At 48.6% G+C, this 24,716-nt stretch overlaps 1 protein-coding gene across 3 annotated transcripts in view; it reads right to left on the bottom strand.

Moving 5' to 3' along the window:
- The window catches only part of MTMR11 (myotubularin related protein 11), a 106,600-nt gene that overhangs the window by 25,276 nt on the left and 56,608 nt on the right, over positions 1-24,716 (bottom strand). For all 3 annotated transcript variants that reach the window (XM_063947172.1, XM_063947171.1, XM_063947173.1), the window contains 8 exons: positions 18,392-18,534; positions 16,984-17,062; positions 9,583-9,724; positions 8,946-9,033; positions 8,740-8,828; positions 7,590-7,714; positions 6,959-7,031; positions 5,048-5,118 (listed from right to left, as the gene is read on the bottom strand). In XM_063947172.1, coding sequence (XP_063803242.1) covers positions 5,048-5,118; positions 6,959-7,031; positions 7,590-7,714; positions 8,740-8,828; positions 8,946-9,033; positions 9,583-9,724; positions 16,984-17,062; positions 18,392-18,534 — 810 coding nt within the window. The remainder of the gene's footprint in view (positions 1-5,047; positions 5,119-6,958; positions 7,032-7,589; positions 7,715-8,739; positions 8,829-8,945; positions 9,034-9,582; positions 9,725-16,983; positions 17,063-18,391; positions 18,535-24,716) is intronic.

Here is a 24,716-nt window from a genome sequence, read left to right on the forward strand (position 1 = left end):
TGGGAAACGTGTCAGGGACTGATGAGCGTGCCTGTGCTCCTGCTGGGTAACCTGGGAAATGCATTAGAGGGTGATGAGCGCGCCTGTGCTCCTGCTGGGTGACTCGGGAAATGCGTCAGAGAGAGGTGAGCGCGCCTTTTCACCTGCTGGGTGACCTGTGAAACGCATCAGTGAGTGATGAGCGCGCCTGTGCACCTGTTGGGAGACCTGGGAAACGCGTTAGTGGGTGATGAGCGCGCCCGTGCTCCTGCTGGGTGACCTGGGAAACGTGTTAGTGGGTGATGAGCGTGCCCGTGCTCCTGCTGGGTGACCTGGGAAATGTGTTAGTGGGTGATGAGCGTGCCCGTGCTCCTGCTGGGTGACCTGGAAACGTGTTAGTGGGTGATGAGCGCGCCCGTGCTCCTGCTGGGTGACTCGGGAAATGCGTCAGAGAGAGGTGAGCGCGCCTTTTCACCTGCTGGGTGACCTGTGAAACGCATCAGTGAGTGATGAGCGCGCCTGTGCACCTGTTGGGAGACCTGGGAAACGCGTTAGTGGGTGATGAGCGCGCCCGTGCTCCTGCTGGGTGACCTGGGAAACGTGTAAGTGGGTGATGAGCGTGCCCGTGCTCCTGCTGGGTGACCTGGGAAACGTGTTAGTGGGTGATGAGCGTGCCCGTGCTCCTGCTGGGTGACCTGGAAACGTGTTAGTGGGTGATGAGCGCGCCCGTGCTCCTGCTGGGTGACCTGGGAAACGTGTCAGGGACTGATGAGCGTGCCTGTGCTCCTGCTGGGTAACCTGGGAAATGCATTAGAGGGTGATGAGCGCGCCTGTGCTCCTGCTGGGTGACTCGGGAAATGCGTCAGAGAGAGGTGAGCACGCCTTTTCACCTGCTGGGTGACCTGTGAAACGCATCAGTGAGTGATGAGCGCGCCTGTGCACCTGTTGGGAGACCTGGGAAACGCGTTAGTGGGTGATGAGCGCGCCCGTGCTCCTGCTGGGTGACCTGGGAAACGTGTTAGTGGGTGATGAGCGTGCCCGTGCTCCTGCTGGGTGACCTGGGAAACGTGTTAGTGGGTGATGAGCGTGCCCGTGCTCCTGCTGGGTGACCTGGAAACGTGTTAGTGGGTGATGAGCGCGCCCGTGCTCCTGCTGGGTGACTCGGGAAATGCGTCAGAGAGAGGTGAGCGCGCCTTTTCACCTGCTGGGTGACCTGTGAAACGCATCAGTGAGTGATGAGCGCGCCTGTGCACCTGTTGGGAGACCTGGGAAACGCGTTAGTGGGTGATGAGCGCGCCCGTGCTCCTGCTGGGTGACCTGGGAAACGTGTTAGTGGGTGATGAGCGTGCCCGTGCTCCTGCTGGGTGACCTGGGAAACGTGTTAGTGGGTGATGAGCGTGCCCGTGCTCCTGCTGGGTGACCTGGAAACGTGTTAGTGGGTGATGAGCGCGCCCGTGCTCCTGCTGGGTGACCTGGGAAACGCGTTAGTGTGTGATGCGCACGCCCGTGCTCCTGCTGGGTGACCGGGGAAACGTGAGCTGTGTGGGGCCCTGAGGACAGAGTCTGAGAACCACTGATAAGATTAGTTACTGGTGACACTCTTTTGGGGCCGGAGTTTGGTGACTTGCAATATTTGCTTTAGTCTCTCCCCATAATAACACTGACATACAGGGCGTGTTCCTGGGATGACTGCTACGTATCAGGTGTAATGCTCCACATGTCTCTACTAAATACATTGTATAATAGTAATGTGCCCATTTTTCTTGCTCAGTGCTAGCATACCAGATGGTCTGTTTCATCTCCGTGGAGCTATTGGGGAGCTATTGGGGTGCTGTGGGGGGTGGGCAGAGTTATGGGGGGAGGGGGGTTAACGTATGTATGTTTTAAATTCTGTAAACTAAATAGGAACTTATGTTTCCTCTTCAAAGCATACAGTTGGTAGTCAGTGTTCTTAAAGTGAAGTAAGGTAGAGTCTGATTGGTTGCTATGGGAACATCCCATCTTAAATAGAACTCCCATCTTAGTAAATTTACCCCTATGTCTATAAAGAAATGAAATGCAAAATAAAAAGTAAAACAGGCTGTGGGCTTCCTGGTGCTCTGACCAGAGCTGGTCCTAACCAATATGATGCCCTAGGTAAGATTTTGGCTGGTGCCCCATAGCACTGCTGCTAGTTCCGTCTCTGACCCTGCACCCCTTTCCCAGCACCATCACCCCTCACCCATAGCAGTGCTCATTTTGGTGTCCTACCCCCTATATGTTAAATAGGAACAGTGCGCACATTCGGCGCACAGCCCAAAAAGGGGTGTGTTCTTTTGGAAAGGGGCATGGCCACACCATAGTGCCCCCAATTCAAATTATTCCACACAGTAGTGCAACTTTATCTGCATTATATCACGCGATAGTGTCCCTAATTCATGTTACATCACACACTAGTACCTTATATACGTTACTCCTCACAGTAGTGCCCCTTATTCACATTACATCACACTGAACTGCTCCTTATTCACATTACACCACATCATATTGCTTTTCCAACAAAATCAGAGCAGCTCCACCTTGTTGCATCATACCCACGGGGAAGTAGGACCAAGCGTATGCCACTGTCCATTAACCTGGTGGCCACACAACGATGGCACCTGAGGCAGAGTTAGGAATAAATCCAACCGAACTCGGGAGGAACTACCATTGGTGCAGCAGGTGCAATCGGGGCCCCTGAGGGCTAGAGGACCAGCTGCTGCCTAGACCAGCAATGAGTTATCTCCTGGCACCCCCGCAGACCATTTTGAGTGTCGGATGAATGTCCCGTGCAGAGACCAGGGTGGGCCCTGCTTTCTGGGGTACCTGCCCCTTACCTTAGGTCGGTAGGGCTGACCGTGTGTGTGCCGGAATGGCAGAGGAGTCCTGCCACCTATCAGTGCTGATGATCACAGCCACATACTGCCTCTAATTAACATACAGCTGTACATTATTTCTGATTCACTTCTGTCTGTGAATTAAAGGCAGGTCACACTCGGTGTAACTGGCACTGTCAGAGTCTGCCTGACCGAGCACCAAACTGAGTAAAGGACAAGTGGCGGGCGTCCCTGTCACGGGCAGAGTAGAGGCCGCTGCATTCTTGTCCCCACCATGGTACATGCCGCGTTCTCCACACCACACAGGACATTGTGCTTGTACCCATGTCACCCACTGTCTCTCCCTGTCACCCTCTGCCTTCCACAGTCTGCCTCTGCCTTTCACTGTCACTCTCTGTCTCCCCCTGCATTATGCCGTGACCCTCTGCCCCTCCCTGTCACCCATTGCCATGTGGCATATTGTGAACTTGGGTTGAGTGGAGGAGGGGGAAGGGGGGGGGGGGCAAATTTATATTTATGCACCTGGGCCCACCACTCGCAAGTTCCGCCACTGCAGCTGGAAGGTGCAGTTTTGCACCTTGGCAAAGTGTTCACCTGCAGCAGGGGTGGGGGAGGGCAAATGTAAAATATGCTGAAAGATTTAGGTTTGGGAGGGACGGATGCATCCTGTCTTGTCTCTATATAGCAGTGTAAAAGGCCAGCATTGATGAGCTGCTGGTAAAAGCGGGCAGCGTCTACACTGCTTACAGCGTGCTTTGTCCAGTCACACAGTTGCACCACTGAGCAAATAATAATTCTATTTTGCAACCATAAAGGGGCCCATATGACATCTCGGGATCCAGTTTACATACCGGCGTTTGGGATGCCAGCAGTTGGAATACACTGATCAGAAGACTGACGCCGGGATCCTGACATCGTTCACAAAGGTTAGGCTGCAGGAAAGGGAGGGTTTAGGGTCAGGCTGCGGGGAGGGAGGGTTTAGGGTTAGGCACAAAGGGGGTAGGGTTAGGGTTAGGCTGCAGGTTGGGGAGGATTAGAGCTAGGCACTAAGGAGGTAGGGCTAGGGGTAGAGGGAGAGGGCTAGGCTGCAGGGGGATTAGGGTTAGGCTGTGGAGGGGAGGGGCTAGGCACTAAGGAGGTAGGGCTAGGGATAGAGGGAGAGGGCTAGGCTGCAGGGGGATTAGGGTTAGGCTGTGGGGGGGAGGGGCTAGGCACTAAGGAGGTAGGGCTAGGGATAGAGGGAGAGGGCTAGGCTGCAGGGGGATTAGGGTTAGGCTGTGGGGGGGAGGGGCTAGGCACTAAGGAGGTAGGGCTAGGGGTAGAGGGCTAGGCTGCAGGGGGATTAGGGTTAGGCTGTGGGGGGGAGGGGCTAGGCACTAAGGAGGTAGGGATAGAGGGAGAGGGCTAGGCTGCAGGGGGATTAGGGTTAGGGTGTGGGGGGAGGGTTAGGGTTAGGCACTAAGAGGGTATAGTTAGGGTTAGGCTGCGGGGAGGTTTAGAGATAGGCACTAAGCGGTTAGGGTTAGGGGTAGAGAGGGAGGGTTAGGGTTAGGCTGCAGGGGGAGGGGCTAGGCACTAAGGAGGTAGGGGTAGAGGGGGAGGGTTAGGCTGCAGGGGGATTAGGGTTAGGCTGTGGAGGGGAGGGTTAGGGTTAGGCACTAAGAGGGTATAGTTAGGGTTAGGCTGCGGGAGGGATAGGGATAGGCACTAAGCGGTTAGGGTTAGGGGTAGAGAGGGAGGGTTAGAATACTCACTTAGCAGGTGCCGGGATGCTGCTGTCGGTCCTCTGACTGCCGGCATCCGAAGCGCCAGGGTACCAATACTATCCTGACATCTCAGGGGGCCGCTTGATGGTAAAGCCTAATGCAAACAGGCAGGGACCTAGAATGGCCCTTCCATACTACACTGCCCCCGCACCCAGAACATACAACGTCATGACATCACAAAGAGGTGTCTGGTCCAAGCCCAGCCCTGTCGCTGTGTGCGGGACACGTCCTACGGATGCACCCCACAAGCCGCAGAAGGCTGTGACTGGGGCTGAGAGGGTGCTGCCCCTCAGCCTTACACTCTGGGCGGTGGCACCAGCCGCACACCCCTTACACCCTAGTGCCTGGATATAGAACAAGTACCGCTATTACCACAAAAGCAAACTAGGATAACAACAAAGAAAACAGACCGGAAACCAGCTTATAATGCATTCAGTTTGCATTTACCTTGTAGGACCACCGACCGATTTCTTTCACTCAGCAAGACGGACAGCTCGCTGGCTTTCTTCAGACACAACCTGCGGCAGAGATAAGGTCATGTAACAGGTCAGGTGCAGCCACCCCATACTCTGCTGCCTCAATGCACGCCTGGCCTCTCCTGCTGGAACATCTCTGTCCAGTCTCTAGTTTCCTCCCAGCACAGCATTTTATTGCGATCCCACAGTCTTTTTCCACAAGCAGAAAAATGCTGATCGCAAGTTCTTTTGTGGATTATCTTATTACAGTTACCTACTCCCTCGCCAGCACCAGACAGTTGAGATCAGAAGATATAATAAAGTCTGGGGATGTCCAGATGCCCTGTACAGATGCCCACTTTGTGCCTCTCCAGGAGCAACCATCGAAAGCACTATCGGAACTTGCCCTAGCCCAGTGCTAGGTGCAGAAGCTGCATCAGACTATGACCTCCAATGTACGTAATGGAGCGTTGGAGTTCAAAACCACTCCTGTGTCACGCCCGCAACACTTCCATAGCATGCCCATCAGACAGAATAGCTTTGTGCATCTGTTTAGCCACCTCCCAATGCAATCCAGAGTCCTGTATGGAGATGATTGCCCCTCTAGTCCTGCAAAGAAGCGGTTTAAAGGTATGGGCAATATTCAATTCACAGGACTGTAACCAGCTGCTTCTACACTGCGGAGAACTAGGTTATCCAGGCGTTTATCACTACAACTAATTCAAACAAAATACTGCAATGATTTCCAAAAAGGATCATTCAGACTATCTAACGCTACTCTCCACCCCTTGTCCCCTGCAGACGTCTCCATCATTCCAGCTCAGCCAGTTGGGACCCCCAATCACAATGCGTCAGGAACCTGCATCAAGGAGACGTTTGCCAGTGTGGCGTAGCTGGAGGGCAGAACAGCCTGCAGGGGATAGCTCAGGGGTGCAGCTGCCTCTAAATACTGAAAGAAGCTTTAGCTGGGCTGCTGGGTGCTATAGTATGTAACCATGCCATTTGCGGGGAGACATCCACTTCAAACGAAAAAGTTCTTAAAGGAACTTATTGGTAAAACACATAATGTGGTCAATGACTTAATTACACCCAGAAATGTTATTATATAATTCACATACTCGCTCCAAGTAACTAGGGAAAGATCTATCCAGTCAGAACTACTCTGTATTAAAGTTCTCCCTGGCCACATCCATTACACCGCTGGCAGCTCTCCTGTGGTAGTCCAGGCACTGGGCCGCCTCAGTCCTGGTAATTAGGGGGCTGTTACTTCAATATTTGTTCAGAAAGTTAATTTTTTTTAAAGTTCATAGAGTACAGAAAAAATGCTGCAGGGGGAACCCTCTTCTGGCTAAGATTGCAATGTGTAACCCATGTGCTACAGCGGGCTGCCGCCATCTTTACATGGCAGTAGTTGCAGGGGGCCAAGGTCAGGAATTCTTATTATTCGGGAAGTTGGTAAATCTACCAGCATCGTATCCCCAATAGACACCTAAGAGGGCTGCGGCTGCTGGCGGAAACGGAGGGGTCGCAGCAGGTATCAGAGATCTCTGCTGCAGTCCCTCTGTGATACATTCAGGAGATGGTAAATATTTGCAGTGACCCCCCGAAATATGGTATTTTGGGGATTAAGGGGGAAATGTACTAAGCAGTGATAAAAGTGGAGAAGTGAGCCAGTGGAGAAGTTGCCCTTGGCAATCAATCAGCTGCTCTGTATGCTTTTAGAGTATGCAAATTATAAATGTTACGTCAATGCTGATTGGTTGCCATGGGCAACTTCTCCACTGGCTCACTTCTCCACTTTTAACACTGCTTAGTACATGTCCCTCTAAGCCACAAATATTTAATGATAACTGAGCCCCTGTGTGTTGTAAAGGACATTTCCGATAACTCTTTATGCTATTACCTAACATGATCGAGCCAGTGTGTTCCCTCCAGGTACGACAGCCATTTCTCATCAGGCACTGGTGCAGAGGTATCTGTGAGAAACATACACAGTGACGTTATAGTTAAGCAGGTGACATAACTTGCCTTCAGCCTAGGTGGAACGCGCGACCATGTGAGGCCCTGTCAGGAAACAGTCGGCATATCCAGATTACAGTCCGATTCCAAATTTGTGCAAATGTTTGTGTAGAAAAAATTAATCCCCGCCTTACCCGAATTGTGGCTGCCCCTCCCTTTACAGCCCCCCGCTATCTGCGCTGCTCGGGTACCCTGATGAAGTTGGCAGACTACTGTTTTCATAGCAGCCTCAGTAGAAAGCTCTTTGGGACTATCTCATGGCACGTGATGGCCTTCCAACCGTCCAGGTTTTAAGGATATCCATGCATAGACACAGGTGTCTTAATTAGTACCTCAGTCAGTTTGATTATACCATCTGCGCACAAGCAGGGATATCCCTAAAACCTGGACTGTTGGGTTGACTTGAGGACCGCATTTGGGAACCACTGGCATTAGTGTGATATTACCTATTCACACACTAGAAGGTATCACTACCTAAATACAACACACAGCGTGGAAACAGAAGATTGTCATACCACAGGAGCACAGGCCACGCAGCTTGAGGTAGGAAACCTGGATATCGGCTATAGAAGGAAGGTCATCGTTGGTGTCAATAATCACACACTGGGAATGGTTGGCAAATAACAACGATCTTATGGACCTGGAAAACACAATTTAATAATTAGCTACCAATCAGAACAGAGGATTAAATCATCTACAAAGCGTAGCATTTTGTTACAAATCCCCAGCTGATAATAGACACAGCACACAGTGTATAATATATGACACAGGGGAAGGTCAGACAATGAGGTGTAACAGAATACAAGAGAGAAGTGTATTTTCACAGAAATCTCAGGACAGGAGGCCATGACATGTAACTGGAGAATGACAATGTACTCAGGAGTATTACTTTACAGAAGTGCTATTCAGTAGGACTATGGGATAACGTACCCTCTAGCATAAGTCATAAGGACATGAGCAGTGTCATTGCCATATACTGTACATTGTTGAGGACACAAGCTCAATGTTTTAACGTTCACCTGTTAACACCACACAGTGGAGGTAGCCATTTTGCAATATCCTTTTGAATTAATCTTCCAGATAATGTATTGCATGTAATAATCTGAGAATATGTGTAGGCAGCCATTTTGTTGCCTAAAGCAATCTTTTCGAGAGCAAGTGCTAGCAGCCATTTTGATGCCCGAGGCAACATTCTTCAGAGTTTATGCCAGCTGCCATTTTGTTGCCTGAGGCAATCTTTTCAGAGTTTGTGCCAGCAGACATTTTGTCACCTGAGGCAACCTTTTCCAGAGTTTGTGCCAGCAGACATTTTGTTGCCTGAGGTAATCTTTTCAGAGTTTATGCTAGCAGCCATTTTGTTGCCTGAGGCAACCTTCTCCAGAGTTTATGCCAGCAACCATTTTGTTGTCTGAGGCAACCTTCTCCAGAGTTTGTGCCAGCAGACATTTTGTTGCCTGAGACAATCTTCTTGACTGTGTTTAGGCAGCAGTTTTCAGGCAACAATGCAACCTGTAATTTCAGTAGGAGCCAGTGTCATCTCTGAGGCATAAAGTGAGGTCCGTGGTTCCTTCTGAATTGGTTTAAGCCACAATAAATAGCTGACTCACACAGGGATAGGAATTTAAACACCTGGTCATGGAGTTCCAACACTACAGTATTGTTTACCTCAAATCCGCTTTATCAGGGTCTGTGTTGGTTTGAAATACAGCGGATCTCAGTAGGTCACTGCCCCCAGGGTGATGCCAGGACCACCTCTGCCAAACAGACACAAAATCCGGTTATCACGTTATACAATATATTGTACATGTTAAGATTATTATTATTATTATTATTATTATTAATAATAAATGAAGAGGTTGCATGCTACTCACGGGAATGCGCCGCTGGTGAAAGTGTGCAAATGTCTTTTTCAGGTCATTGTCCAAGAGCTTACATGGAACCACAAAATACTTGGAGAGGCTGCAAATGAATACATAAAGGAATAATTCCCGTAAAGCAAGAACCTTAGCCAAAGTTACAATTAGTAACAGGACATGAAGTAGCTGCTTAAGGGCTGCATTGCACTTCTTGTACGCGTCGGCCATGACAAAGCCTAAAAATGTCTGATATCATTTTATACTAGTCAATATTTGCAAATATGCCCTCAAAAGAAGTGTCACAACAACACGGGATATAATAAAAGTCCTATCACCATTATCACCCTGATCCTGCTCCACAGTTGTCGTGAATGAAAAACAAATACTGAAAATGAAAAGTTGGGGCTGCTACGAGAATAGGACTAGAGGTGAAGCGGACATAAAAATTTGGAAAGTGTCCACCTTTCTTCATTGGCTCAAGGACATCAAAAGCCCAACAGACCTTGTTAGAAGCAAATGCTTGTGGCTTGCATATTTACGGTGCAATCTAGGTAAAAATAGGAGCCGCCTTTGGTTAAATTGGGTTATGGACAATTTTTGACCCAAATTTGTCAGGAGAGGTGTCTATCCCTTCTTATCCTCCTCACATTACCTAGTACAGGTGTCGCAGCGCTCATTGAGGGGGGTTACTCTCCAGGCGGTTGCTCCCAGTCTTTCAATCTCATTCTCCCAGTCAGCTGCAGACTCAAACAAACGCGTGGGGTAGTCCATCTGTGCCACGCCCTCCCTCTTGTCTGTCAACAGAAAGATGGTTGCTGATGTGAAACAAACCGAACTGTGAGGTAACACTTGTTGTAAAAGAGCTAAAACACATTACAAAACATTATTTTTGGATTTAGGATGTATGATCTCAAAAGCTACGTCCTTGTTTACTACCATACAACGCAATTCCTTTATTTTAAATGCCTTTATGTTATTTTTGTATATGTGCCTTGAATAGCAATAAAGGGCCTAATTCAGACCTGATCGCTGTTGTGCGAAATCGCACGGCGGCCGATTATAAAATGACTGCGCATGCGTACGGATCGTAATGCGCAGGCGCAAGGCCAAACTGTGAAAAAATCCTGCGTTTTTTTTTTTTATTGCTAGGCGAATGCAAGCTGATTGACAGGAAGTAAACGTTTGGGGGTGGTAACCGCCCGTTTTCTGGGGGTGTCAGGAAAAACGCAGGAGCTCCCAAGCGTTTTCAGGGAGGGTGTGTGACGTCAGCTTCGGCCTCGATCGGCCTGTTTCTTTGCACTGTAGGAGTAAGTCCTGGGCTGTGCACAGACTGAAAAAATCATCAGATGGTGAGTGAGTTGCGAACGGATTTGCAGCTGACCAGCATTCGCACAGATTTTCACACGGCGTACACAGACTTGCATGGGGCGGCTTTTCACTCTGTCTGAGCGGCGACTATCCGGTCGCAAACCTCTGCAAATTCACACAACAGGGATCAGGTCTGAATTAGGCCCAAAATACTTACGTTTCAGTAGAAAGAACTGTGAGAAATAGTATTTTTTGGGTGATTAGTGAGATCAAAAACAAAGATAATATTTTTCACTGCTGTGTCCCCTTTAAGACATACTCTAACTATGTCAGAGATGTCCCTGGAATGTCCTTCTACTGTCTGATAGTTACAAACCAAATATAATATTATACTTCACAGTAGCTAATATATGTTCTTTATACAACACCTGCTCCTTCTGTGCCTCACACTGATATTCTCCACCTCAAACATGGTTTACCTGTCCACAAAACATCTGGCAGCACCCCTGCCCCGGCACGGCCACAGACGTGTCCACAACCTATCGCTGACTGGCATACTCGTATTACACTCACAGAAACAGGCTTGTACTGGCCTGCCGGGGTGCCGAGGGATCCACCGGTAGGCCCTGCCAATTGATAGCCACGCCCATGTCTGCAGAGTGACGGGACTTAGCCAGGCAGGTGGCAGGCTCTGTTCCCAGAGAAGCACTGCGGGTTTGTAGCGCCATGATGTCACACTGCACTGCACAGTCCCACCGTGGATCCCCCTGCCACGGTCCGCAGGGGACCGTGGCGATGGTGAGTGCGGTCAGCGGGCACCACCAGCAGGAGGGGGCTGAGGAGGTCCTCCGGTGCTGGAGCTGGTGAGTGCGGTCAGCGGGTGAGTGCGGTCAGTGGGCACCATCAGCAGGAGGGGGCTGAGGAGGTCCTCCGGTGCTGTCAATATCGGGAGCCTCTGCCAGCGGCAGCCCCAAGCTACTGTGAGTTGTCCAGTGTGCTGCCCGTGACGTCTGTATGTTTGGGGCTATATATTTGCTCTATGCAGACTCTGCATTGAAGGATCCCACCACCACAGATGACAGATGTCATTAGCAGGCTAGCTGCCTTGTCTGGTCCTGAATGACAGGCTAATATATATATATATATATATATATATATATATGTATATATAGATAGATATGCAGTACTGTGGGGCAATAGATATGCAGTACTGTGGGGCAGAATGGGTAACTAGCACAGAGGGGGCATATGTGTATCTGTCACTGCACTACTGGGGGGCATGTGTATCTGTCACTGCACTACTGGGGGGTATGTGTATCTGTCACTACTACTGGGGGGTATGTGTATCTGTCACTGCACTGCTGGGGGCGTATGTGTATCTGTCACTGTACTACTGGGGGGGGTATGTGTATCTGTGACTGCACTACTGGAGGCGTATGTGTATCTGTCACTACTACTGGGGGGTATGTGTATCTGTAACTGCACTACTGGGGGGTATGTGTATCTGTAACTGCACTACTGGGGGCGTATGTGTATCTGTCACTGTACTACTGGGGGGTATGTGTATCTGTAACTGCACTACTGGGGGGTATGTGTATCTGTAACTGCACTACTAGGGGGTATGTGTATCTGTAACTCCACTACTGGGGGCATATGTGTATCTGTCACTGTACTACTGGGGGCGTATGTGTATCTGGCACTGCTGGGGTCATTATATGTATCTGACAGTCTACTGGGGTCATTATGTGTATCTGTCAGTCTGCTGGGGTCATTATGTGCATCTGACAGTCTACTGGGGTCATTATGTGTATCTGAGAGTTTACTGGGGTCATTATGTGCATCTGACAGTCTACTGGGGTCATTATGTGTATCTGAGAGTTTACTGGGGTCATTATGTGCATCTGACAGTCTACTGGGGTCATTATGTGTATCTGAGAGTTTACTGGGGTCATTATGTGTATCTGTCAGTCTGCTGGGGTCATTATGTGCATCTGACAGTCTACTGGGGTCATTATGTGTATCTGTCAGTCTGCTGGGGTCATTATGTGCATCTGACAGTCTACTGGGGTCATTATGTGTATCTGAGAGTTTACTTGGGTCATTATGTGTATTTGACAGTCTACTGGGGTCATTATGTGTATCTGTCAGTCTGCTGAGGTCATTATGTGCATCTGATAGTCTACTGGGGTAATTTTGTGTATCTGAGAGTTTACTGGGGTCATTTTGTGTATCTGAGAGTTTACTGGGGTCATTATGTGTATCTGACAGTCTACTGGGGTCATTATGTGTATCTGCCACTCTACTGGGGTCATTATGTGCATCTGACAGTCTACTGGGGTCATTATGTGTATCTGCCACTCTACTGGGGTCATTATGTGCATCTGACAGTCTACTGGGGTCATTATGTGTATCTGCCACTCTACTGGGGTCATTATGTGCATCTGACAGTCTACTGGGGTCATTATGTGTATCTGATAGTCTACTGAGGTCATTATGTGCATCTGATAGTCTACTGGGGTCATTATGTGTATCTGAGAGTTTACTGGGGTCATTATGTGTATCTGACAGTCTACTGGGGTCATTATGTGTATCTGCCACTCTACTGGGGTCATTATGTGCATCTGACAGTCTACTGGGGTCATTATGTGTATCTGCCACTCTACTGGGGTCATTATGTGTATCTGCCACTCTACTGGGGTCATTATGTGCATCTGACAGTCTACTGGGGTCATTATGTGTATCTGCCACTCTACTGGGGTCATTATGTGCATCTGACAGTCTACTGGGGTCATTATGTGTATCTGACAGTCTACTGGGGTCATTATGTGTATCTGCCACTCTACTGGGGTCATTAGGTGTATCTTGCACTATACTGGGGCAGAATGTGTAACTGGCACTATACTGGGGCAGAATGTGTATCTGGCACTATACTTGGGTTCTCTCCCGGTGTAACCCAGGCACATACACAACAGCTTGAAGTGGGCAGCGAGGCAGAGCTCTTTTTCTTTACACACTATGCTAGGTGGTGCCTATAATGGCTGGCCACTCCTCTGTGGTCACGTGGCCACACCCCTTCCAGAATATGGCAATGCCCCTTAGTGGGCCCCTGTGATTGCATTTCCCTGGTGGTGGGCCCTTCATGCCCCAGTCCGACACTGCACAGAAGAAACACAGCCATTTGGTAGATGCAGCAAATGGGGAATTGAAGGTTAAGTAAAAATGTGTGTTACATTTGGGTAGAATTATTCTTGACCTTTGCTGGCAAAATGCATTAACATTTGGGTTTAGTTTTATCCATATTACACATTTAGTTCATTTTTCGGTAAAGTCTGCCAAAGGCAATAGCCCCCTCCTTGAACTTGTCTGGAATGCATGTCTGTACATACGGGCTTTCATTACTTCATCCACTGTGAACAAAACACGTTGGAGGGCCATCAAGTACATTAAACTGTAATGGAGAATGATTTTAATTAGCTGCTTCTGTTAGAAAGCTGCGTTCTCCCATAATCCAGTTCTGTTCTCCGTCCACAAAGGATTCCACCTCGGAATGCAGGGATAACTCAGAGCAGCAAGAAGCCTAACCACGGAATTCTCAGTCTTCCAGTCATACAGCCCACCAGAGTCTCATCATAGCTAAACTGTTGTGGATGGAAATAGCTCAGTGCATGGAGCCTCTAATTGGCTAGCTCTTGTCCAATCACCTCTTCTCTGCACTGAATGCCGCCTTTGAATAACATTTTAATTATTGATAAGTGCTCTCACACTTGAATTCCCGCCATAAAGGTGAGGAGCAGCATTAGGCTTTTATTATATAGGATTGTCTACAGAAAACATAATATGTTTGTAATTTTTTTTTTGCATAGTTCCTGTGGGAAGTTTCTAATGAGTCTTTATAGTGTTAATTAATTACCAGAAAAGTGACAGATCCTCTTTACAAACGTAGTGATTGGGTGTGAGCCTTATCCCACAGATCGCACTATTCCCTCATCCATGTTCCCTGTTTTACACAAACTCACTCGGGAGGCAGCAACCCAGGAGTGAGCATAAACAATATGGAGTCGGGGGTCTCCTGTCCAGTCAACAGATTTATATATAGGATGTTTTTTTCTTTAATGCTCTTTCCATTCTGCATTCACAATCTATAGGAACTATGGGGGACATTTACTAAGCAGTGATAAGAGTGGAGAAGTGAGCCAGTGGAGAAGTTGCCCATGGCAACCAATCAGCACTGAAGTAACATCTAGAATTTGCATACTATAAAATGATACAGAGCTGCTGATTGGTTGATAGGGCCACTTCTCCACTGGCTCACTTCTCCGCTCTTATCACTGCTTAGTAAATATCCCCCTATGTCATACTTGCCTACTTTCCCGGAATGGCCGGGAGGCTCCCAAAAATCGGGTGACCCTCCCGGCCCCACGGAAGAGCAGGCAAGTCTCCCGATTCGCGGGGTCCCCCCTGCCCGTCCGCCCACTTAGTGTGTAAAGTGGGCGGTCCGGGCAGTTGATGACGCGATTCTTGCAGAATCGAGTCATCATAGCCACGCCCCCTGCAGTGTAATGCCGGTGATCGCGGCATTACACAGTGGGGGGCGTGGCTTAAAGGAGGAGTCATCGTGACCCCACCCTTGCTCCGTCCCCGCCCGCCCTTGCTCCGCCCCCGTCTCGCCTCCGGTCCACCCCCTCCTCTTCGTCACAGCCTCCCCTACCCGCCCTCTGAGCCGACCTGGCTGCTCTCTCCCGCAGAGAGCAGCTAGAATGTTGGTAACTATGCCCTGTGTCCCTAATTCGCAGTTGTACTCTATGCCAATATTTTTTTACAATTGAGCAATTATCGGCAGACTGCGCACATGCTGCGATCACAATGTGCATGCGCAAATGTACCTTTGCGATTACGTTCGCAATGAGGATTCAGCCGCAAAGTGATTGACAGGAAGTGGCGGTTTGGGGGTGGTAACATGGTGTTAGCGAGGAGTGGTTGTAAAAAAGCAGGAGTGTCATGGCCGTATATGGGGCGTTTAGGTGATGTCAACTGCGAGCTTCTGTGTACAAAAACATGGCACCTGTGTGACTTCTGCCGAGTCTAGTCTGCATAGTCATAGACCTACTCGAGCAGCGGATGTTTGACGTTCTTGCGTATAGGCTGCGTGTGTGTATGCAAATTGCGAATGAGTTGCGTTCACTTCATTGATCGTCTATCTTCATTTATGAGCGTCAGCTTCACCTGCTAACACTAGGCCCGCTTCAGACCCGATCGCTGCTGTGCGTTTTTACACAGTGGCCGATTACCAAACTACTGCGCGTGCATATGTACCGTAATGCGCATGCGCGTCGCCTAACAGCAACATGATGGTGCAAACATTTAGATTGCGTGGCTGTTCGCAAGGTAATTGACAGGAAGAGGACGTTTGTGGGTGGTAACTGGCTGTTTTTAGGGAGTGTCTGGAAAAAAACGCAGGCGTTCCCAATTGTTTTCAGGGAGGGTGTGTGACGTCAGCTCCGGCCCCCGATCAGCCTGTTCTCATCGTACTGGAGGAGTAAGTATTGAGCTACGCACAGACTGCACACACTGCACAGAATAGGAAAAACATTCGATGGTGAGTGTGTTTTGCAGCTGTCCGCTGACTGAGAGGAATTTTCGCACACAGTGTACACATGCAACTGCGCTCTTGCACAGGGCAAATTTTCACTCGCCCTGGGCGGTGACTATCTGATCACAGGACAGTGTCATTTGCAGCACAGGGATCAGGTCTGAATTAGGCTTATTAGCAGTTGTGTAGGGTAGAAAATCGCAATTGCAATAGTACACAACTCTCAATTAGGCCCTATGTTAATTTAAAAAAAACGCATTCACCAAATAGTGATATGTCCTCTTACCGAACAACTCCCCCCAAAGCTGATAACCTCAATTTGGGTATCGTTTCATAATCATTATTTTTTTTAAGTTGTTTTTTACAAACTTTCCCCACTCCATCTATAATATACGTTGGATACAAGACGACGCATTTCACTATCCTCATGTTCTAAGGTACAGGACCATTAGAACCATGGCATACTCGGCAGGACTCGGTGTATTGTGAAACGTGTTCATTTTCAAATAGATCTCATGAAATTTTGGGCGTTCTTGGGAGTTGTCCTCTAAACACCATCACTATGGTAACAGTGGTTCCTCTTTCATCCACTCTGTAATTTGCTGGGGGATTTCCATGAAGAATGTTTTGGTGAAGCTGCAAACTCCAACTGTGATTTCAGCTTTCATAGAAACGAGACCCTATTTCAAAGTGAGCTTACTAAAGATCCGGGACAGTATATGGACATACACTTGATGACAGAAATGTAATGTGATGCACTGTTTTCTCTGCGGAGATACAATGAAACTCCATATATAGACAGCAGCAGATTAGTGCCCCCTAGTGCACAAGAACAGAATGAAAAACATCAGATCCTGTACACTTTGTTTTCATCTAAAAACTAATTAGAAATGGAAGCATTCCTGTTATGGTAAATCTGCTTGATAAATAATTAGATGATATATAAATATGTCCCTGAATACGAGTCACACCCTATGCCAATCATTACGCAAGCGGCTGATGATTTTTTTTTCTGCGCATGGTATCAGATGTACACCCGGTGGGAAGGGCATTGTAATGGCAGTAATATAAAGTCGCAGACGTCACTGCGGCAAAAGACGCTTCTGTGTGGAACTCTGAATTGGCCATTATATCCCATCATGCCCTATTTCTCACCTAGACTTCGTAGCATAGCCTCCTCCTGCTGGACCACTGAGATGATCACCTGCTGGTTCCTTACCATGGATTTCGTAATCTAGCAGGAGAAGGAAGAAACGGGGCAATGCGTGAGGCACAGTACTCTGTGTGAGTATACAGAGAGAGCAGCTGTATTGTAATGCTCTCTATTTATATCCCTTTATGTAATGTAGTTATACATAAATATTCACATTTATACACTATAGATTTCTGTGACGGTGTCGGCTGTAAACAGCAGGTAAACAACCAGTGTGACGCACCACCATACTTCTGGGCCTCTGTGCATGTGGTAACAATTTCCTCCCTCCCGACCCAATCTCCATGTGCAGTCTAGGAATGGCCATTGGTGGGGTTACCATCGATGGTGATATGGCAAGAGGCCATCAATGGTTGGCAAATATAAAATGGATGGTTTCACCAACTGATGGTAATCCCTGGTCTTTGACTGACTGGCCCATGGGCCAATCAGAACCTAGGGGTGGAGCTTCACGGGTGACAGGGGGTGGATCTATGCCCAGTGCATTTCCCGGAACGTTGTACCAAAAAAAAAAAAATTTTGTTATGCTGTGCCATCGATGGAGAGAAGTCAGCTGGTTTTCTCCCTCATCAATGGCAAAAGCATTCGACAGTGACGATTACGAATGGTAAGGGCCATCCCTAATCTGCACTGCCCCCTTCACAGCTGCAGACAGAAGTACTGTACTTTCGGATCTGACATAAGTTTGGATTAGAAGAGGTAGGAAGGGAGTCTAGGGTTTGGTGTGGTGCAGAAGGTAGAACCAGTTAGATTTGGGTGGGTTATATTGTTTCTGTTCAGGGTAAATACCGGCTGCTTTATTTTTACACTGCAATTTAGATTTCAGTTTGAACACACCCCACCCATATCGAACTCTCTCTGCACATGTTACATCTGCCCCCCCTGCAGTGCACATGGTTTTGCCCATTAGAGAACACATTTGCTGCTGCAATCAGGGCTGAATTAGGACCCTAGAGTCTTATTCAGCACCAGTTGCAGTTTTGCTAATTTAATTGCGATCGCATTACTGACCATGCAAAACAAGAGTAGCCTAGCTGCGAAGGTGGCCACCCTGAAACTGGCCCACCCCCAATTTCCCTGCACCACCGACCAGCAAACACCTCTGCCTGTAAATCAGGAAGAGGCGTTCTCATCAATGCGATACAAACGTATCTTCCGGTCGGCCCAGGCGCTGCGCGTGCGCTCTGGACCCCGGATCTGGAGAATGCGATCGGATTGGATCTCCGATTCAACCTGAATAGAGCCCAAAGTCTCCCAAAGTAACGTCTCTACCCAGTAACAGAGCATAATAAAAGCAGACAGTATTAATAATCTGAAGGTAATATTATTAGTGACTGTCATTTTGCTTACACTATAGGCCTCAGTCTTTAAGCCATTGTCACCGAAGAGAAAGTGCATCAGCCGAAACCCTCTATTATAGATCAGCAGTTCTGACGGGATAAACTTCAGGCTGAAGGGGGCAGAGACAGCTTTCACCTTGCTTTGGCTGTCCACTACAGAAACACAAAAAAAATCAAAGTGACAATAAGCAGAGGCCATTACTCCTCATGTTAGTAACAAGCAATGTGTCTTATTGATACAACCCGAAGCCTTGCAGAGCTGTGTGTCACCAATGCAAGGCTAAGTTATTATAAGGCAACATAGGGCCGAGCCTAGCCGATCAGTCATGACGGACATGGGAAATATAAAGTATGTTATACACTGACCACTGTACAGATCATACTTTGTGACCTAGGCTGGCAAAATATATGGTTACACCATCTGTCATTGTGCCCTGGTTCCTCTTTCACATCAAATATTTACAGCATCTTATATTAATGCCATAAACCAAGGCACTAGTGAGAGTGCGGGGAAACCACCTTGGGTACTTTTGGAGTTGGGTTGATTCGGGAAGTTAACTTAGAGAAGGAAATTAGACATTTACAGTCATTACAGCAGTATTATCCCAGGAGAATGGCTCAGCAAGATGTGATTAGCGTAAACTGTGTGTTAATATACATACAGCACAGGTCTATCACTCCAGAAAAGTAACAGTGGCTGTGCCTGGTGCCTTCTCAAATAAATTGATAAAGTCAGCACTCAGGTCAAATGAACAAATGACAGAAGGCTGAACAGCATTTCAGCGTTATTGATATACGGTCTTCAGGATTACATTCCTCCTACTGGTCTGTTGGGTTACAGGAACTTCAACACAAAGCTCCACGTTTAATAGAAATGGTTAATTAGACCTAGGTATCTGGACTCTAGGTCGACACCAATAAGGTAGACAACACATGGATCGACACCAATTGGTCGACACCTGAAATAGGTCAACATGGACCAAAGGTCGACCTGACTTTTTCAATTTTTTTTTACTTTTTCATACTTTACGATCCACGTGGACTACAATTGGGAATGGTAACCTTGCCCGAAGCATGGCTTGCGAAGGGAGTCATGCGAGGGGATGCGGTGCACTAATTGGGGTTCACATTACAGAGAAAATGACAAAAAAATAAAATAAACTCATGTCGACCTTTTTCCATGTCGACCTGGTTTATGTCGACCTATTTCAGATGTCGACATAAGGACACACCTTAAGTGTTGTCGACCCTGAGTCCCAGACCATAGACCTATACCACTGGCCATTCCATGTTTATTAGGAATCCTAACAGTCTTTTGAAAGTAATGCCCAGATTTATCAAGCCTTGGAGAGTGATAAATAGCACGGTGATAAAGTGCCAACCAATCAGCTCCTAACTGTCATTTTTCATACGCAGCCTGTGGCATGACAGTTAGGAACTGATTGGCTGGTACTTTATCACCGTGCTATTTATCAGTCTCCGAGGCTTGATAAATCTGGGCAATAGTTATAAATGCCTCCTCAAAAATACTAGTGAAAGGGGTCAGGATTTATGTGTTTCTGGTTGGCCAAACTGGTATTGCAGGCACTGCTGGGATAGCATAATGCTGGGTTCAAGCTCCAGGCGGTCAAAATCCAGAACTGGGTTATGTTAGTTGTCCTGGGTCTTGAATCTAACGGTCTTCTTTGGGAGTCTTTTGGGTTATAAGAATTTAGGGTGTCATTCCGAGTTGATCGCTCGCCAGCAGTTTTTTTGCAGCTGTGCAAACGCATAGTCGCCACCCACGGGGGAGTGTATTTTCGCTTTGTAGGAGTGCGAACGCCTGTGCAGTTGCACGGCAGCAAACACATTTTGTGCAAAACAAGACCAGCCCTGTAGTTACTTATTCTGTGCAATGATTGCTGTGATGAATGACACGGTAATGACGTCAGATACCCGCCCAGCAAACGTCCGGCCACGCCTGCGTTTTTCCAAACACTCCCAGAAAACGGTCATTTGACACCCATAAACTCCCACTTCCTGTCAACCTCCTTGCGATCGGCTGTACAACTGAATGCGTCGCTAGAAGCAGTGCAAAACCACGATGCTCTTTGTACCCATCGCCGCGCGGGCGCACTGCAGATTAGACGTTTTTTTCACTGATCGCTATGCAGCAAACAACGGCAGCTAGCGATTACTCGGAATGACCCCCTTAATCCTCCACGTGGATCGTAGACATTGGTCACTCTTGGGAAATTCTACGATGAAGGTGTCCTCAAATATTTTTTTATTTTATTTCTCTGACGTCCTAGTGGATGCTGGGAACTCCGTAAGGACCATGGGGAATAGACGGGCTCCGCAGGAGACTGGGCACTCTAAAAGAAAGATTAGGTACTATCTGGTGTGCACTGGCTCCTCCCTCTATGCCCCTCCTCCAGACCTCAGTTAGATTTCTGTGCCCGGCCGAGCTGGATGCACACTAGGGGCTCTCCTGAGCTCCTAGAAAGAAAGTATATGTTAGGTTTTTTATTTTACAGTGAGACCTGCTGGCAACAGGCTCACTGCAACGAGGGACTAAGGGGAGAAGAAGCGAACCTACCTGCTTGCAGCTAGCTTGGGCTTCTTAGGCTACTGGACACCATTAGCTCCAGAGGGATCGACCGCAGGACCCGTCCTTGGTGTTCGTTCCCGGAGCCGCGCCGCCGTCCCCCTTACAGAGCCAGAAGCATGAAGATGGTCCGGAAAATCGGCGGCAGAAGACTTCAGTCTTCACCAAGGTAGCGCACAGCACTGCAGCTGTGCGCCATTGCTCCTCATACACACTTCACACTCCGGTCACTGAGGGTGCAGGGCGCTGGGGGGGGGGGTGCCCTGAGCAGCAATAAAAACACCATGGCTGGCAAAATAATCACAATATATAGCCCCAGAGGCTATATATGTGATAATTACCCCTGCCAGAATCCATAAAAAAGCGGGAGAAAAGTCAGCGAAAAAGGGGCGGAGCTATCTCCCTCGGCACACTGGCGCCATTTTCTCTTCACAGTGTAGCTGGAAGACAGCTCCCCAGGCTCTCCCCTGTAGTTCTCAGGCTCAAAGGGTTAAAAAGAGAGGGGGGGCACTAAATTTAGGCGCAATATTGTTTATACAAGCAGCTATTGGGGAAAATTCACTCAGTGATAGTGTTTATCCCTACATTATATAGCGCTCTGGTGTGTGCTGGCATACTCTCTCTCTGTCTCCCCAAAGGGCTGTGTGGGGTCCTGTCCTCAGTCAGAGCATTCCCTGTGTGTGTGCGGTGTGTCGGTACGGCTGTGTCGACATGTTTGATGAGGAGGCTTATGTGGAGGCGGAGCAGATGCCGATAAATGGGATGTCGCCCCCTGGGGGCCGACACCAGAGTGGATGGATAGGTGGAAGGTATTAACCGACAGTGTCAACTCCTTACATAAAAGGCTGGATGACGAAACAGCTATGGGACAGCCGGCTTCTCAGCCCGCGCCTGCCCAGGCGTCTCAAGGGCCATCAGGGGCTCAAAAATGCCCGCTCCCTCAGATGGCAGACACAGATGTCGACACGGAGTCTGACTCCAGTGTCGACGAGGTTGAGACATATACACAATCCACTAGGAACATCCGTTACATGATCCCGGCAATAAAAAATGTGTTACACATTTCTGACATTAACCCAAGTACCACTAAAAAAGGGTTTTATGTTTGGGGAGAAAAAGCAGGCAGTGTTTTGTTCCCCCATCAAATGAGTGAATGAAGTGTGAAAAAGCGTGGGTTCCCCCGATAAGAAACTGGTAATTTCTAAAAAGTTACTGATGGCGTACCCTTTCCCGCCAGAGGATAAGTTACGCTGGGAGATATCCCCTAGGGTGGATAAGGCGCTCACACGTTTGTAAAAAAAGGTGGCACTGCCGTCTTAGGATACGGCCACTTTGAAGGTACCTGCTGATAAAAAGCAGGAGGCTATCCTGAAGTCTGTATTTACACACTCAGGTACTAGACTGAGACCTGCAGATAGTGCTGCTGCAGCGTGGTCTGTAACCCTGTCAAACAGGGATACTATTTTGCGAACATAAGTCGTCGTCTTATATATGAGGGATGCACAGAGGGATATTTTGCCGGCTGGCATCCAGAATTAATGCAATGGCCATTCTGTCTGGAGGGTATTAGAGACCTGACACTGGACAGGTGATACTGACTTTAAAAGGCACATAGAGCTTTATAAGGGTGAGGAATTGTTTGGGGATGGTCTCTGGGACCTCGTATCCACAGCAACAGCTGGGAAGAAAAATTTTTACCTCAGGTTTCCTCACAGCCTAAGAAAGCACTGTATTATCAGGTACAGTCCTTTCGGCTTCAGAAAAGCAAGCGGGTCAAAGGCGCTTCCTTTCTGCACAGTGACGAGGGAAGAGGGAAAAAGCTGCACCAGTCAGCCAGTTCCCAGAATCAAAATTCTTCCCCCGCTTCCTCTGAGTCCACCGCATGACGCGGGGGCTCCACAGGCGTAGCCAGGTACGGTGGGGGGCCGCCGCAAAAATTTCAGCGATCAGTGGGCTCGCTCACAGGTGGATCCCTGGATCCTTCAAGTAGTATCTCAGGGGTACAGGCTGGAATTCGAGGCGTCTCCCCCCCCGCCGTTTCCTCAAATCTGCCTTGCCGACAACTCCCTCAGGCAGGGAGGCTGTGCTAGAGGCAATTCACAAGCTGTATTCCCAGCAGGTGATAGTCAAGGTGCCCCTACTTCAACAAGGACGGGGTTACTATTCCACACTGTTTGTGGTACCGAAACCGGACAGTTCGGTGAGACCCATTTTAAATTTGAAGTCCTTGAACACATACATAAAAAAATTCAAGTTCAAGATGGAATCGCTCAGGGCGGTTATTGCAAGCCTGGAGGAGGGGGATTACATGGTATCCCTGGACATCAAGGATGCTTACCTACATGTCCCCATTTACCATCCTCACCAGGAGTACCTCAGATTTGTGGTACAGGATTGCCATTGCCAATTCCAAACACTGCCGTTTGGACTGTCCACGGCACCGAGGGTCTTTACCAAGGTAATGGCAGAAATGATGATACTCCTTCGAAAAAAGGGAGTTTTTATTTATCCCGTACTTGGACGATCTCCTTATAAAGGCGAGGTCCATGGAGCAGTTGTTGGTCGGAGTAGCACTATCTCGGGAAGTGCTACAACAGCACGGATGGATTCTATACATTCCAAAGTCACAGCTGGTTCCTACCACACGCCTGCTGTTCCTGGGGATGGTTCTGGACACAGAACAGAAAAAAAGTGTTTCTCCCGCAGGAGAAAGCCAAGGAGCTGTCATCTCTAGTCAGAGACCTCCTGAAGCCAAAACAGGTATCGGTGCATCACTGCACACGAGTCCTGGGAAAAATGGTAGCTTCATACGAAGCAAAATTCCATTCGGCAGGTTCCATGCAAGAACCTTTCAGTGGGACCTCTTGGACAAGTGGTCGGAATCGCATCTTCAGATGCATCGGCTGATAAACCTGTCTCCAAGGACCAGGGTATCTGTACTGTGGTGGCTGCAGAGTGCTCATCTTCAAGAGGGCCGCAGATTCGGCATACAGGACTGGGTCCTGGTAACCACGGATGCCAGCCTTCGAGGCTGGGGGGCAGTCACACAGGGAAGAAATTTCCAAGGACTTTGGTCAAGTCAGGAGTCGTCCCTACACATAAATATTCTGGAACTGAGGGCCATTTACAATGCCCTAAGTCTGGCAAGGCCTCTGCTTCAAAACCAGCCGGTACTGATCCAATCAGACAACATCACGGCAGTCGCCCATGTAAACCGACAGGGCGGCACAAGAAGCAGGATGGCGATGGCAGAAGCCACAAGGATTCTCCGAGGGGCGGAAAATCACGTCTTAGCACTGTCAGCAGTGTTCATTCCGGGAGTGGACAACTGGGAAGCAGACTTCCTCAGCAGACACGACCGACACCCGGGAGAGTGGGGACTTCATCCAGAAGTCTTCCAACTGTTGGTAAACCGTTGGGAAAGGCCACAGGTGGACATGATGGCGTCCCGCCTAAACAAAAAACTAGATATTGCGCCAGGTCAAGGGACCCTCAGGCAATAGCTGTGGACGCTCTAGTGACACTGTGGGTGTACCAGTCGGTTTATGTATTCCCTCCTCTGCCTCTCATACCAAAGGTACTGAGAATAATAAGAATACGAGGAGTAAGAACGATACTCGTGGTTCCGGATGGGCCAAGAAGAGCTTGGTACCCAGAACTTCAAGAAATAATATCAGAGGACCCATGGCCTCTACCGCTCAGACAGGATCTGCTACAGCAGGGGCCCTGTCTGTTCCAAGACTTACCG

This window comes from Pseudophryne corroboree, chromosome 12 (assembly GCF_028390025.1).
Source record: "Pseudophryne corroboree isolate aPseCor3 chromosome 12, aPseCor3.hap2, whole genome shotgun sequence".
Taxonomy (NCBI): domain Eukaryota; kingdom Metazoa; phylum Chordata; class Amphibia; order Anura; family Myobatrachidae; genus Pseudophryne; species Pseudophryne corroboree.